This window comes from Abramis brama, assembly GCF_963993115.1.
Source record: "Abramis brama genome assembly, chromosome: 4".
NCBI classification, from domain to species: domain Eukaryota; kingdom Metazoa; phylum Chordata; class Actinopteri; order Cypriniformes; family Leuciscidae; genus Abramis; species Abramis brama.
Genome location: NC_139966.1, coordinates 39,631,796 through 39,647,878, shown reverse-complemented (window position 1 = coordinate 39,647,878; position 16,083 = coordinate 39,631,796). Strand labels below are relative to the sequence as shown.

The 16,083-nt window shown below is 37.9% G+C and overlaps 1 protein-coding gene and 1 long non-coding RNA gene across 2 annotated transcripts in view; one reads left to right on the top strand and one right to left on the bottom strand.

The window, feature by feature from the left end:
- LOC311080634 overlaps positions 1–6,465 on the top strand; it is a 36,935-nt gene extending 30,470 nt beyond the window's left edge. The window contains exons 4-5 of the long non-coding RNA XR_014605658.1: positions 3,381–3,518; positions 5,719–6,465. This is a non-coding gene — a long non-coding RNA (uncharacterized lncRNA). The remainder of the gene's footprint in view (positions 1–3,380; positions 3,519–5,718) is intronic.
- The window catches only part of cpm (carboxypeptidase M), a 41,802-nt gene continuing 29,857 nt past the window's right edge, over positions 4,139–16,083 (bottom strand). The window contains exons 5-9 of the mRNA XM_084110690.1: positions 15,834–16,021; positions 15,309–15,479; positions 14,730–14,882; positions 9,175–9,323; positions 4,139–5,358 (exon numbers count right to left, since the gene is read on the bottom strand). Coding sequence (XP_083966816.1) covers positions 5,161–5,358; positions 9,175–9,323; positions 14,730–14,882; positions 15,309–15,479; positions 15,834–16,021 — 859 coding nt within the window. The 3' untranslated portion in view covers positions 4,139–5,160. The remainder of the gene's footprint in view (positions 5,359–9,174; positions 9,324–14,729; positions 14,883–15,308; positions 15,480–15,833; positions 16,022–16,083) is intronic.

The window sequence follows — 16,083 nt, the reverse complement described above, 5'->3', positions numbered from 1 at the left end:
ATATGGGTTTTATTGAACAACGCTGTTAAAATACACCATGTAAAAAACTAATATAAACATAACTTGTGTACATTAGGCTACGTATTAAAACAAATGCCCGCAGAGGGCACCAACGGCGTGGTTACAGTAAGCCTAAGGCATGATCATATCCTTGTTTAAAGGGATACTCCACTTTTTTTGGAAATAGGCTCATTTTACAAATCCCCCAGAGTTAAACAGTTGAGTTTTACCGTTTTCGAATCCATTCAGCCGATCTCTGGGTCTGGCGGTACCACTTTTAGCATAGCTTAGCATAGATCATTGAATCGGACAAGACCATTAGCATCTCTCTCAAAAAAATTACCAAAGAGTTTCGATATTTTTCCTATTTAAAACTTGACTCTTCTGTAGTTACACTGTGTGCTAAGACCGACGGAACAGTGATGAAAAATTGCGATTTTCTAGGCTGATATGGTCAGGAACTATACTCTCATTCCTGCGAAATAATCAAGAAACTTTGCTGCCGTACCATGAGTGCAGCAGGCGTAATGATATGACGCAGCGCCTGAAAATAGTCCCCAGCTCGGTAACTTCCAACGTGACCGGGATTAAGTTTGTCTAACCTATTAGACCTATTTTCAGGCGCTGCGTCATATCATTACGCCTGCTGCCGTTCGAAAACGGTAAAACTCAACTGTTTAGCCTAACTCTGGGGGAGTTGTAAAATGAGCCTATTTCCAAAAAAAGTGGAGTATCCCTTTAATATTGGCCAAACGAACAGCGCATATATTTATTTAAAGGAGCTGTATGTAAGAAATGTATTTCAATTAATCATAAAATGGCCCTGATATGTCACTAGACATTAAGAAATCATGTTCATTTCAAATACTTATATCACTGATAACAGTAGTCCGGCCAGGATATTGTCATTTAAAAGTGAAGTTGCAGCCCTCAACTGATGTTGATGTTGTCTGTTGTGTTTTGGCCTGAAGCGCCACCCTCCACCTATCTACCAATCACAAAGTCAGTAGTGTTTCGGCATCCGGGTTGCCAGCTCAGCTCTAGTTACCATAGCTGCAGCTACAAATGTTCCTGCTGGATCCTGCAGCCTATCTGGCAACCTCGAGTCAGGGGCGAGGGGATGCACCACTCTACAGTACACAATTTGAAAGTGATTGCAGTACCAGTTTTGGCCACAATCTTTCATACGGCTCCTTTAACTGACTCGCAGCCTTTGTGATTTCACGATAGCACTGTGCTATATTATGATTGTAAATGGTTTTAAATATATCGCGTAGCCTTAGAAAACGGTGTAATAATGCGGTTCATGGATTCTCGTCTGTATGCGCCACTTCCGATATTTTGCCGGTTACTCAACACGGGTAAATTGCAATCAAGGACTTTTTAAAATCGAGTACTCGACTTTAATTGAAGAATCGTTACAGCCCTATATTGCTAGTATAGTTGGAATACATTTGTAATGTACTAATAACAGTTAAGGTACACTTTAATTTAATTTATCAAGCATGTAATTAGTCCCTACTCAGACATACTTGGTGCACTACTTGAAGTTGTTCCATTTTAGCACACTAAAGTACAGGAAATACACTTCAATTGTACTTTACTAAAACTATTTTACAACTAAACTATACTTGGAACAAAATTAGTTACCTCACAGCCTCTCTTTCATTCCTGTTAAAAATCAAAGATGGCGCTGCTGTGAATAAGGTCTATACTTACTAGCACACTCTATTTTTTACATGTGCTGATTAGGCATTATATCCAGATTTGCATAATTTACTTTTTTTTGTGGACACATGATTAGATTACAAAATTGTATTAGATTTGTAAGAAGACTTGTTTGTACTTTGTAAATCTGTTTTCATAGAAACTGCAGTTTTCCGCAAATATAATGCATTAAAGGTAGCATGCGGTTGAAATTCAGATTTCTTTTGGATATAAATACGCAGTGCGCTGTCGTAGTCATATAATGTTGCGTGCCATTTCTTCATGTGTGTATTTTAATTTTATAATGCGTATAGCTCCAAAAGCCCGCTAGATTTGTGAATTTTCACAGCAAAGCATTTGTCCATCAACCCCATTGGTAAATCAGCTAGTAATAATGAAGGCGTTCTTAATGTTTATCCAAAAAACATGAAGACCACGTTTAGAAAATCACCTGATTTGTGAACTTTCAGAATTTTGTTGCATTTCTGTGTTTCTCACTGTTCTGTCCCGTTTTTTCTTGTGTAATAAAGACATAGTAGAGGCTGTGCAAACGGTCCAAGCCATTTGATAAATCAGCTTATAGTTTAAAAACTGGTCATCTAGTCAGGTCATACTCGGCTCAAATGGACATATAGATTTGTGAAATGTTTCACAGTGCAGTTTTGGTCACTTTACCATTCCCTGAGTGCGTAAGTTAATTATTCTGGTATGTGAAAGGTTTCAAAGTACAGTTTTGGTCGGTTTATCCTTCCCCAAGTGCCCAACTGAACTGGCTTGTGAAATGTTTCACGGTGCGGTTTTTATCATTTAACCTTTCCCTGAGTTCTTCACTATTCTGATTTGTGAAATCAATGCTAAACCTGGTTTAATTAATATTAATGAACTTAAACCGGTAGGCTACAAGATAGGCTACATTTTATTTTCCAGGAATAAGTGTGTTAATTTGTTGTTTGACTGCTTGTAAAAAATATGTAAGGAAATATTAGTATTAGAACTGCCGCTTTGAACTTGATCAAGTACAGAATGACCGTCGTTCAGTGGTTGGATTGTCTCATTTCTTTTCTAACCCAGCTTACAGTCGTGTCAACGTGTGACATGCATGTGGAGGACGTGTGTGTGGCCCATATAATGGCCCTTAAATTAGCATTGGCCTGGTTTCACAGACAGGGCTTAGATTAAGCCAGGATTAGCCCTTAGTTCAATTAGGACATTTAAAGAAGCTTTTATAAACATGCCTTAGAATTATTATTATTTTTTTACTGATGTTCATCTTAAGACAAAACAGTAGCACTGATATATTTTAGGATATGTCAGTGCAAGTTGCTTTCAGTTAAAACAGCTCAAACATGCATTTTATTCTGGGACTAGTCTTAAACCTTGTCTGTGAAACCAAGGGATGGTGTTTATAGGATACATTTTGAGGTTATCTTATTTATGACAATTCAAACAGTGCGGGCAAGAATAATTGATGGTTTCAGCTAGGCTATAGGATTACTTAGATCAAGTAATATTTGCAAACAATTGTTTGGCAATAGTGATGGGGTTAAAACACCTTTTACAAAATATAGTTGCATGTTGATGCTTATGTTTTCATTAAATAGTTGTTAAATGTTAAATATGAAGTGAGTTTTGCCATTGTTTGATTTGAGTATCTTCATGTTGTATCTTCACAGATGAGTTTGCCTGTGCCTGTAATACTGTCCCACAGCAGTTTGTCTTGGTGGCTGGAATGGCACTTCTGTACCACATGACACACAGTTGAGCGTAGCTGGAGTGAGAGGGAGCAGACCTGCCACAGACTCAGAACAATGGTGAGTCATGGTGAATTATGAAATCCTTTTAAAACGATGTCCTTTACGCAAGGGATCATGCGATAAATAAATACACTAGCATGATTTGAGTTGATATTATGACCTTAAAATGAGTATAAATGGGAGACGGAGCATAATAAGCTTCTTTTTTTTTGGGATAAGCAGTCAGTAATACTAAACACAAAACAGAAAAAAAATAGACACTATAATTGAGTGTAGCTAGTAATTAAAAAAAAAAGAAAAAAGATTTGACTCATGGGGCTATTAATCAGTAGTTTCATGAGATAGATGTACATTTCAGATATGTTTGCCTTTCATTAAAACCTATAGGCTAATTGAGTGGAATTTTAATTCATAGTGTTCATTCATTATTCATTATATTAACACAAGCAAAAACAAGAGAGAACCAGCGAGATATTAATAACTGATTATCTTGTAGTCAATATATGCATCTTTTTTATGCGTAGTGAAATAAAACCTGTGGCTGTAGTTTGCCACACAATTTTGTCAGATAAATACCCTTAACCAAGTTTAGTGTTTTGTTCTTCCCCTCAAATATCCCTTTTTGGCCACTACTGTATGTAGTCATGTATTATGTGGAGTGTCTTTTACAAATAATGGTCGAAACAAAGCAAGTTTTTAATATTTCTGATATGTACCATGCAACTTCTAGCTGCCCACTGGTGGTAAACCCCCAAACACCATGATTTAGAGAAGACAGGAAATGTAAATGTGTGTTAATGTAATGTCATTATTGTCAGAAATATTGGTAACACTTTACAATAATGACTAGGGTCCCCCTTAGTGAACATGCAATACACCTAAGCAGTGTTGGGCTCCTTACTCAAATTTCATTTGAACAAATGAAGGAGTAACATTACTCCTTTCAAAAACTCTGTTACACTTCTCATATTAAAAGACTCATTATTAGTGCTGTCAGATCGATTAATCACATCTTCCATAAAAGTTTGTTTATATAATTATGTACACACACATACACATATATATATTTGTTAGGTGCGATTAATAGATAAATACAGTATCTTACATGTGAAAAAATCAGACACTGTGTAGATGATGTTTATTTAGGGCACTGCCAGTCTTAGTAAAGTAAGACTGAGTGAGGTAGAAAGAGCACCAGGTTTTTTGGCTTGGTTGTCTTCATGTTACACAGCTGCAAAGACACATTAATATGCAAAAGGTTAAGGTAATTTTCCTGACAAACTATCTTTGCATCTTCAAATAAAAACTAGTAAGTTTCTCCAAGAGTTAAAAATTGTACACACATATCCTTCAACTTTTATCAATCTTCATGTGTCAGTATTGTAGCAATTGGTCTTCCATATTGAGAGCAGATATGCAGGCATCTTAAATTTGACAGCATTATAAAGCACTAACTGAAACACACAAGACAACGGTGTGCTTAGAACAGATAAAGTCTCACGCTTAACTGTATCTGTTTCAAAAACTTGCACTGTGAAACCCTAAATAAGGCTGTGGATCAAGTTTTTACATGCTCCATGTGTACTATTGATTGTTTGATAATGCTAGATATGGTGGCACGATTTAGTACAGAATTAATGAATGTGCAAGAAAGGCAGTTGACTTTGTCCTTAATGTTTAAAAGAGTCTTTGGTCCCTCTCAGGACAGCAGCAGTCTTTGTAGGATGAATAAGGTAAGTGTTGTGATTGCAGTGGTGCAAGACTGGGGTTGTGCTGTTCCTGTTGAGCTGTTGTCACTCTGCTGGAGGAGGAAGTCGTGTTTCAGGGCAGAGAATGAGTCGGGACCATATGGCACTTTAATGCTCTGTGTGAGGGTCTTGTGTCCTGGGTATGTCACCTGTAGACAAAGCAACAATGAGTAACCAACACCAAATCCTGTGAGTGTTTCTGGGACGGAGAATTTTACTCCACTTTTATGCAAATTAATTTTGAATAGCTTTCTTGGCATGACTAGATAATACAATATAACCAATTGGTAGTTTTGTGTGCAGCTGGAGACAAGACTAGTAACATGTACATATAATCACTTGTGTGGTCCCAGCACTATTTGTTTAAGATGTATGTGAATTTGTCCATGCAGATTTGTCTCAAGTCTGTCGCAGTGAAGTGTATAAGTGTATGTCTGTATTCCAAATATAAATGGATTTGATGTGAGGATGGTAAAAGGTAGTGATGTTGTTTTCATATTGTCTTTCAGAATGTCATTTCGTTCCGAACCTCCGCCTGCCCAAATTAACTCGGCTCTCTGTGTCACCAACTTCCTGACAGAGAAGTATAGTGAGGCTGGGAAAATTCTCATCTAACATCTGGACGTGCTACACCCCAACACTCCCGTCATCATGGACAGCACTGTGGCCGTTTGGCAGTCGTTCAAGTTCCAGGGCCAGTCACATTGACTCGGCCCAGCAGAGGTTGTACTCCCTTCGCCAGCTGAAGTTCAACCTGCCACAGGAGCTGCTTACCCAGTTTTACTCAGCCATTTGGTTCAGCTACATAAGACTACACCGGACAATCCGGTATGAAGGTAAAAGAGTAGCAATAATTATTCGTACGCTAAAATGTACACTCACAGCTACGATGTGTAAAATGTCATTCACAGAAATACAATGACAGACACAAACTATTTGCAGTTATTCTTACATTCACATCACTTAGGCTTTTGCTACTATTTTCACGATAGATCAGATGCATAACTAACTTGTGCACTTGCAACTTGAGTGGCGGTGAGAGAGAAAGGCGAGGGAGGTGGAGGGCACAAAGGAGTCGTTTTATTGGTTGGCGTCTAACCAATGAAATGGTACTTTTGTACGCGATGATGTCAAGAAACCCACGTTCTGAAACGCTAACGTGGCTTAATGCATTAGACAGTGATATTAAAAGAAATCAAACTCAGTAAACACATACTAATTAGGCATAGCCTACTGTGTACAGATGAGCCCAGAATATGAACGCAACACGTTTAATTACATGTTAAGCATTTTCCTCCCATAGAAAACCAAAGGCTTAATGGACCAACAGTAAAAACAAACAAACACAATTTTGCTTTCTTTCGTCATATTCTGGGCTCATTGCTTTTCTGTACATAGTATGGTGTTTACTGAGTTTGGTCTTTTAATACAACTGTCTTAATGCATTAAGCCACGTTTTCTATGGGAGGAAAATGCTTAACGTAATTAAACATGTTGCGTTCATATTCTGGGCTCATCTGTACACAGTAGGCTATGCTTAATTAGTATGTGTTTAATAATATAATTGTTTACTTAGATATAATTGTTTAGATCTCAGGACTGGTGGGAGCATATTGTGTTTAAAATATTGGCTTTAACCGCGGAGACGTTGCCTAATGCCTCAGATAATCCGATCTGCCTGTTTACATGACAGTCGCACTGGCACATATCCGATTTATTTCCACGTATGAATGAGGCCTGAAACCGATCTCAAAATATCCGAATGCATGCGTTTTTTTTTCCTGTTTACACTGTCATAGAACACATCGGATCTGTGTCACATATGAGCAAAAAATCGGAATTGGGTCACGTTTCACTGACAGTAAATGAGTAAGTAAATGAGCATTTAACGACAACCTAATGCTATATAAACACAGACACAAAAAACACGTTGGCTAGCTAACATACCTCCGACGAAGTGATCGCTGCAGACACGGGCATTAACAGACTCTGCTCCTCCCGACCGCAGACGTAACTTGCGTTAAAAATCCACTTTTTATGGCGTTGTTCTGTGAGCTTTTTACATTTCTCACCTTTATGAGTGACAATCGTCAGTACTCTATAAAAACCCTTTCCCTTTTCTCGATTAGAACGATTGGAGCAGCCGTAAACTACACAAAACGTTGGCATTTTTTCAGACGGCAGATCCTCAGCTATTTCACTTCCTGCCCTCCATCTGAATTTCGCGCTCTTGCGATGCAGCAGCGTGACGTCACGTGAAACCAACCTATTGAGATTGTACTGCGAACGGCATTTTACTCATTTGTGACTACTTGTCTCCAATTTCAAATTCAGAATACCGGTTTGTGACTACCTCTGCGAGTGTAAATTTCAGCGTACAATTCTCAATTATACATCTACATCAGGGGTGCCCAACCCTGCTCCTGCACAGTTCATCTCCAACCCTAATCAAACACACCTGCCTTTAATTTTCAAGTGATTCTGAAGACCTTAATTGGTTGCTTCAGGTGTGTTTGATTAGGGTTGGAGATGAACTGTGCAGGACATTTGATCGGCAGGAGGAGGATTGGGCACCCCTGATCTACATGATCCAGAGTTTTGCTACTCTCTTACCTTCATAGTCTGGACTGCTGAAAGGATTATTGGTGCTCACCCTCCAGGACCTGTACTCGTCCAGAGTAAAATCCCAGACTCCACTCACCCAGCCACAACCTATGTGAACTGTTGCCTTCCGGCCAGCGATTGGGCACACTGTAGTCGAGGTGTCGACTACACTAGGCACAGGAATGCCATCTCCCTCCTGAACAGGCATTGTTTAGTGCAATGTCTTATTAACTTTCATTTATTATCCATAATACTAAAATGTATATTTGTCTGTTTTTAAAATTTTCATATGTCTATACTTTCATTTTATTATGTGTTTTGTGTATAAATACAAGTATTTCTTCATGTGCACTGGAAGCTTCATTTACCTAGAAAAATTCCTAGTGTGTGCAAACACGTGGCAATAAAGCTCTTACTGATTCTGATGTTTCTGCAAGCATATATTCTAATACTTTTCTGTTCATATAGGCTATGCATAAAGATATCATGTACAATGAGTTTTTTTTTTTTTTAAATTACCATGTTAGTTAATTTGGCATGAGCTAATTTGCATAAACTGAGAACAAATACTTTTAACCATATACATTTGAAAATATATTAATAAATGTGTAACCATATAGTAAAAAAAACCCAGCTCTTTTAAATACTTTTTAATATTACATCAGAATTAACTGTAATTTACAGCTAATTCTGATGTAATTGTGATTATTTCCTAAGGGAAAAATAATTAAATGACAGTAAATGCCCATTAGTTGGGAGCTATTTTTTCCCTTAAGAAATATTTCTTTTTAAAGGTATGGACTCACTGTTTGATTTGGCATAACTCTAATCACTAACACAATTGTGTAGTCAAACAGTTTAAAACTAACCTGATTTAATGTAAACATCATTTCATCCTGATGCATGTTAACAGGCTCAATAACTGATCCTGCAATGAGGCCACAATCAATCAATTTTTTTTACAAAAAACAAACCTAGAGACCTTTGTTTTATCTGCTTATTGTTTTTCAAATCTCAACCTTGTATTTAGTCTGAGTGAACTGACCTTGAGCTCTTACCATTTAGCCCCAACTTTACAGTTCATTACTTAATGATTTGCGTTTATACGTGGTGCATACTGTGCTCCGTCACTTTATTTGCTCAATAAATCCCTGGCTAACTCAAACCCCGAGGTGCCGCATTCTGAAGGTGTTTTGTAACTGCCAGAGAGACTCAACTTTTACAACTCAAATAGCGCTTTAAAATGTGATTGCTTATCACTCTTGCCCTGAACATGGAGTCTTTTTTTTGTAATGATACTCGTCTGTAAAGCCTTCAGAGAAGTGAGATTTGAAGTTGACCACACGGGGGCGGTATCTTACCGTGATGGTGTAGTTGCCGGGCAGCAGCAGTCTGAAGTACTCCCCGTTACGATCGCTACTGAATGGACACAGGTTTCTTCTTCCCGACACCTCGACTACAGCGTTTGGCACAGGCTTCCCGTCTGAGTCCATCACTACTCCTTTCACTCCTGTGCAAAATAAAATACAAACTCTTTGACTTAATTTCTGTTTGCAAAATATCACACTGGCCTTCACTTGGGCCAGTAAGCAGCCACCTATCAATCATCCACCATTCTAATAAAATGGAAAATATTTCTTCTCCTGGTTTTCTGTAAACCTGCATGACCTATAATATATACATACGATATATATACATACTGTAAACACTGTCTGTGTACATATGAGTGACTTTTAAAGGGGACAATATCATGAAAGTCTGACTTGTTCCGTGTTTAAGAGCTATATTCGGGTCCCCAGTGCATCTGCCAACACAGAAAACGTGAAAAGTAGGGTTGCCAACTTATGGAAAGGAAAATAAGGGACACTCAAAATATTTGTACTGTACCACACAGACAGTGCATATCATTTTAGCATCTGCAGTTAAAATGTGTACAAAAGATGTATAAACGGTTCTCAGACAAACACATTTGGGTCATTTCGTGGAAAAATCAACCAAATTTCAGACACTTTCCTGGCTCAAATTTTTGATTTTGTTAAAATATTCTGAAGAAAGACAAACGTAAATGAAGAAGAAAGCCAAAATATTAGGCTACATGTGATGGATGTATATTTACAGTTTTGTAAAATGGGTCAAAATGACAATTTTCACCTGAGATTTGGAGTCAGATTTACAGGGGGGTTAAAATGAGTTTAGAACTGCATCATTATTTTACTTTTACACAGAGATTGTTTGGGCTATTTAGCTAAATCGGTTGACTTTAGCCATCTTCGTTTTATTAAAGCTATGTCAACAGTGACATTTTAAAAATGGGAAAAAACACTACTTTTGTTTTTTGCCCAAAGTTTGCATGCCTGCAACTCATATTAAAAATATCTTAATATTCTTTTAGATTCTAATTCTTAACATGCTTTTCTTTTGGCTTCTTAATTTTTAAGGCCGAATATGGTTAATTTTAAGTCCCAATATATACAGCGGCCATATAACATTAGCATTAGCATATTAATGTTAAATTACTACACATTTTCAATGGTCGCACATTATCTGAAGAACAAATAATGTTGAAACTAGAAATGTATCTTATTTTTTTCTATCAACACAATTGAACATTACGGAGTGCCATAAATAGTATTTTTCCAAAGTTTGTGTGCCTGTAACTCTAAAAGTAATAAAGATATCTTAATATCCTTCTATATTCTCATTCTTAATAAAACTTTTCTTATGTAATCTTCATTTTAAAGGCCCTATATGGTTCAATCCTATAGATATAATTTAGCTCCATGTTCAAATTGTTGAATTACCCATTTTCTATATATAGCTGCACCAATGGAAATTACTGTATCATCAAACCTCTATTCAAAACAATAAACATAAAAGTTTTTTTTTTTTAATCAGGAAGATATGTAGATGGCATAAAATGTAAAAGCACAATTACAGCCACAAAAAAAAAAAAAACGTTTATGGAACTTAAAATTTTGAACAAAATGTTTTTGCAACCGTGTATGAATAAATGAAAAGTGCATATTTTCCAGATAAAGAGAACTTAGATGATTAGTATGGGCTGCTTTTGGTGCTTGAGATTGTATTGGTTATTTTGTGTTTCAATAACGAGGTCCAACCAAGTAACGGTACAAGTTACTTTAATGTAAAATGTTTTTCTCTATTTAACATACAATAGTGAAAGATTTTTGATAACGTCTTCCCTCAGGTAGATTGCATGTTTTCTTGCGTTGCTGAATGTTGGACTCGTGAACAATAACATTGTCTCTGACAATAATCACGTTGTTTGTAACGTTAGTCATCCAAACCGATAAGACGGAATCTAAACGGGGACAGTGCAGGGGCGTTTCTAGGTTTTAAAAACATCAGGGGCTGAGCCCGAAACATCAGGGGCTGGGTTACAAGATAACATGATTTGATAAAGTGTAGGTCTATATGCAGGGGGCAGCCACACCAGCCCGCATTACCCCACAGACACGCGCATTCAAATGTGAGGTAGTTAGGGGGGTTCGGGGGCATGCTCCCCCGAGAAAATTTGGATTTCTTGGCCCTACAAATGTGCATTTTAAGGTGTTTGAAGGCCAAAAAAAATTGGATAACAATAGCTTTAAAAGCATGTAAGTGGGCAGTAGCATAAATTATTTGTCAAGCAGATAACAGATTCTTAAACATGAGAATGAGGATAAATGTTGACATGAATGATCCACAGTACAAAATGGAAATGCAGAACGTTTCTGCTTATTGTTGACAATACACAATCACATATTCCAAACAGGAATGGCCTTAAATGAGAAATCTTTCAAGGATTATTTTACATAGATGTTAGGCTACATTTCAATCAAACACCAGTGCAATCTTTTGTTTGTTTATTTTATAAATATTTATACTTATATTTTGCTTTTAGTTTCTGTAATTAGCGAATAACATCTGTGTTAAATAGGAATACATTGTAATAATGTTAATCAAGCTGCCTAAATCACACGACTGTGCAGCAGTTCACACTCACAATAAAAATACAATATAATTTAAAACAAAGACAAGCTCATTATACAAAGGAAATAATATTACAGATCTAGACAAATTGGGTTGCTTATAGTTAAAAGAATGTCAAGAACGATCATTTAGGCTAGATGTATTTTTCACATTTTTGGTCAATAATTCACGAGTCAGTTTTGATGACTTTGCAATATTGATAAAATGTTAGAATATTAATAATGAAAAATGACGCAGCTTTAATCTCCCTTTTGGTTATTTCAATACTTAATTGACGACAGAACACAACGTTACATGCTCGTAGTTTCTTTTGCGTGATACAGGGCGCGCTGCATTTGCGCTTGATATTGAAGAGTGCGCGCTGCGAGCACACGGCTGATACGACAGGAAAGTTCGTTTTTCTGAGTTTTACTGACATATAGCCTGACAACATCTGGTCTGACAGAGGACTGTGCGGCGGTGCTGACTGCGTTATTTATTCTTTTTTTTTTTTTTTTATTGCTGTGAGATTGTTTGCTGTTGCGCAAATCCTGGAGATATTCTAGGATCTAATCACTCACGTGGTGCGTCTGCAGAGACAGATTTCAACAGTCACTAGTCAGAGACAGCAGCAAAGCCAAAGCACAATGAAATAAGGCAACTTATGATTTCGGGGGTTTACATAGGCTATTGTCCAGTTTCATATTTGTCAGTCAACTTTTCAAAAAACATTCGGGGCTACACTCAAAACATTCGGGGCTGAAGCTCCGGCAAAATCGGCTGACGACGCCTCTGGGACAGTGAAAGAATGGATTTGCCGTTAGCGCGAGTCCCTATGGCTGTGAAGCGGGAGCAACCACAAACATCCCTGCTTGCAAATCAAACAAAGATTGGTCTCAACGAAATGGTTAATTCTCAATTTAGAGCGTATGCCTGAAAATACGGGACGATTCCGTATTATACGGAACGGTTGGCAAACCTAGAACCCAGTAACTTTGTTTTGGTGAGCCTTTCTCTGCAAGCATGTAAAAAAAATAAAAAAAAGCCGATGAAACTTCGCTCCCCTTCTAACGTAATAAGGGGATCTTATTGTAATATTACCACCCCACGTTTGCACGTTTCCACCATAGACCGTAAAACTTCCACCCACGGCGCCGCCATTTTGTTTTCGCAAGCAACAAAACCAAGTACAAAGCATGCAAACTGTTCTGTTGTTGGCTGCACAGACGAGCACATAACATTATTTGACCAAAAAAATGTCACAGCTGTCTTATAAAGACCACAGGGAACTGTGTCAACTTGTGTAAAAGTTTAACATGACGGTACATGCAAGTATATGAGATGAATCAATGTAACTCCACAACAACTACATAAATGTATCCACTAACCATTCAGAAATGTCCAGGTGCAACCTCTTCCTGAGTCTCTCTGTAAGGCTGCACTTCGCTACTTATTCGCTACTTATTACTACTTATTACTACTTATTCGCTACTCAGCCATCTTCTGAACGGAGGTGGGAAACAGCAGCTCATTTGCATTTAAAGGGACACACACAAAAACGTTTTTGCTCAGACACAAAAAGAGGCAAATTTGACAAGCTATACTATAATAAATTATCTGGGGGTATTTTGAGCAGAAATTTCACAGACACATTATGGGGACACACCATATTGCATCTTGTGAAAAGGGGCATAGAGTGTTTTAAAGGTGCACAGCACCATCTTACAAGCAGATACATGCAAATAACTTGACATTAAACAAGTCGTGTCTATGTGGTATTACACAACTTTAGGTGCTCTCTAGTTGGTTAGCCATTTCTTTCACAACATTGTTTAAGAGGTGTGGTAGTGTATGTCGGGATGTTTTGCTTGTGGTTGGGTTACAGGGACAGTTGTGTCAATGCTGGGTGTGGACGGCGGCTTTGTCCCTGTGGGACAATCACGGTCAGGATGGTGCTGTGTGTGTAATTTCATTGCGACTGTAACAGAATATGTTTACTGTGCTGTATAATACAGTGCCCTATACCGCATGAAATTTAGCTCATTATTTGATGGCTACAATTATATGGTTCGGCAAAACTGCTTTTTTAAAATGTTTGCTTTGCTTGTTTGTTTATTTAGGGGCCACTTAAGTGTGGGTGGTACGTTTCACTGGTAAAATCTGAAATCACCTACCTTCTCGAGTTAATGAAAGAGCTAAAGGTGTTGTCACATCTACCATTACTTGGAGAAATACACTTATTGCAACAGGACAATCGGGAGTTTCACGTGAGGGCAAAAAAGTTCTCTGCATAGTTTTGATTGTGTTCAAATTCACAGCGTTGACCAACACAAAGTTGAGTGATTAGAAAGTGACTTGTGTGAGCATTGATTCATGCATCACTATGCTTCTGACAATGGAGCTTTTTACTGCTATTGTGTTTATCATGAACAGTATTGTGTATATGAACAGACAGTTACACTATTAATTACATGACTGGCTGTAGTTTGCAAGTGAGTTTAGCCAGTCTAGCTCGCTAATAAACAATTGTGTTATCATAAAAACATACTAACGATGCCTAGTAATCTGTCAAATTACATATAGCAGTCAACAAGACAGTAGCAACATTTGCAAATTGTATTTCATGTCGATACAGGACAACTTAGTGGAGCTTCAGACACAGACGATAAAGTCTGCATCGTCATTGTCTGAGGGTGTCGCCAAACGCACTGGTCAAATGCTACTACAGCCCAGAAATGTCCCGAGCACAGCGAAACAAGAAAATAAGAATTTACAGGCACATGGCAGTGTGTCTAAACACAAACACCAGCACACACTTCTAGTGGATCATAAGTTATGATTAAGAGGGATTTTTGTTTCTATTTGTATGACTTTTTTTTTTTTTGGAATACCATGCATAACGGGGACACCATTAAGTGGGCAAGTGTGTCTAAGCAGTACCTACCTAGGTGTACTTGCTGCATGTAAGCCAGTAGTGCAGGTCTGTTGGCGTCCCATAGGCCCGGAAGCTGTGACTCTGGAGGAAACTTGCAGCAAGAGATTTCCAGTGTGAGCTCTAAACACTGTGCCCACACATAGTTATAGTCTTGCATTCCCCCTAAGAGAAAAACACATTCAATTAGTACAGAACCATCGATTGGTACTAACATTATATTAGATCCGTGCGGTACTGGTCTTATATAGGCTGTCTGTTTTCATTAATGTTAATCAAACAATTGTGGTATACTGGTAAAAAAAGTTGAATATATATATATATTTCTTCTATAGATATTTAGTTTTGACTTGGTGTGTTCCAAATGTGGTGGTATTACCAGGGATTTTAAGGTATGGTTGGTAGGTGATTTTGTTCTGGAACCTTCAGAAAACTTGATAGATTTTTCTCAAAACTTACTTTGCTGACTCTATCGACTCATTCATTAATTTTTTGCCCGATTCAAACAAATCATACATCATTTTTAAGATTTTTTAATAGAGCACTTAGCACAGGTCACAAATATTAAAATGCTGCATTGAACACTTTTACCTCTTAGAGGATACCAGGAGTATCCATTAGTGATGCCGTTGACAAAGCCCGTCAAATCGGAGCAACTGTTTGCGTTGTGCATTTCAGTGTGGTTGTAGGAGTAGGTCCTTGCCAAGTGGACAAACACGTCATCGTCGGGGGAAATGCTCTGGCCTCCTTGCAGCTCGCTTCCTGAAAGAAAGCGAATAACATTCCCGTTAATCTCATGATCACGGCATGTTTGCAGTCCCAGCGATGAGCCGTGCAGATTCAGATGCTGGACTCGAGACAATTCCAACTGAATTGCTGTTCGGTCATCAGCTCGGTTGTTCTGGAAACTTTTCTTTTTATACCATTATACCTTTTTATACCATTCTGCTTTGAAATTCCAATGAATTGCCCAATGAATCTAGTTTCATGTGGCTTTTAAGAGCTGACAATATTTTTTTTGTCATTTAACATGAATCCTTATGCTTTAAAAAAAAAAAAAAAAACTGGAGGAAGCCACTGAAAAAGGGTTCATTAATGTATATACAAGCAACTGACCTCTGTTGCTGTTGTCGTAGGGGTAGCTGGCCACCACCGCACCTCCGTGGAGATTGGCCGACAGGACGAAAGTCTCCGTCTTCAGCCAGTCCATCACTGCCCTGACTTCTTTCTCACTTTTCTGTGCAGTATTACTCTCAAATACATCCGGGAAATTACGATTCAGGTCCACGCCGTTCTTATTATACCTGGAGGGGAGGAGGAACTAGTTACTCAATGAAACTATGGCCTATAAATGTGCTTTTCTAGA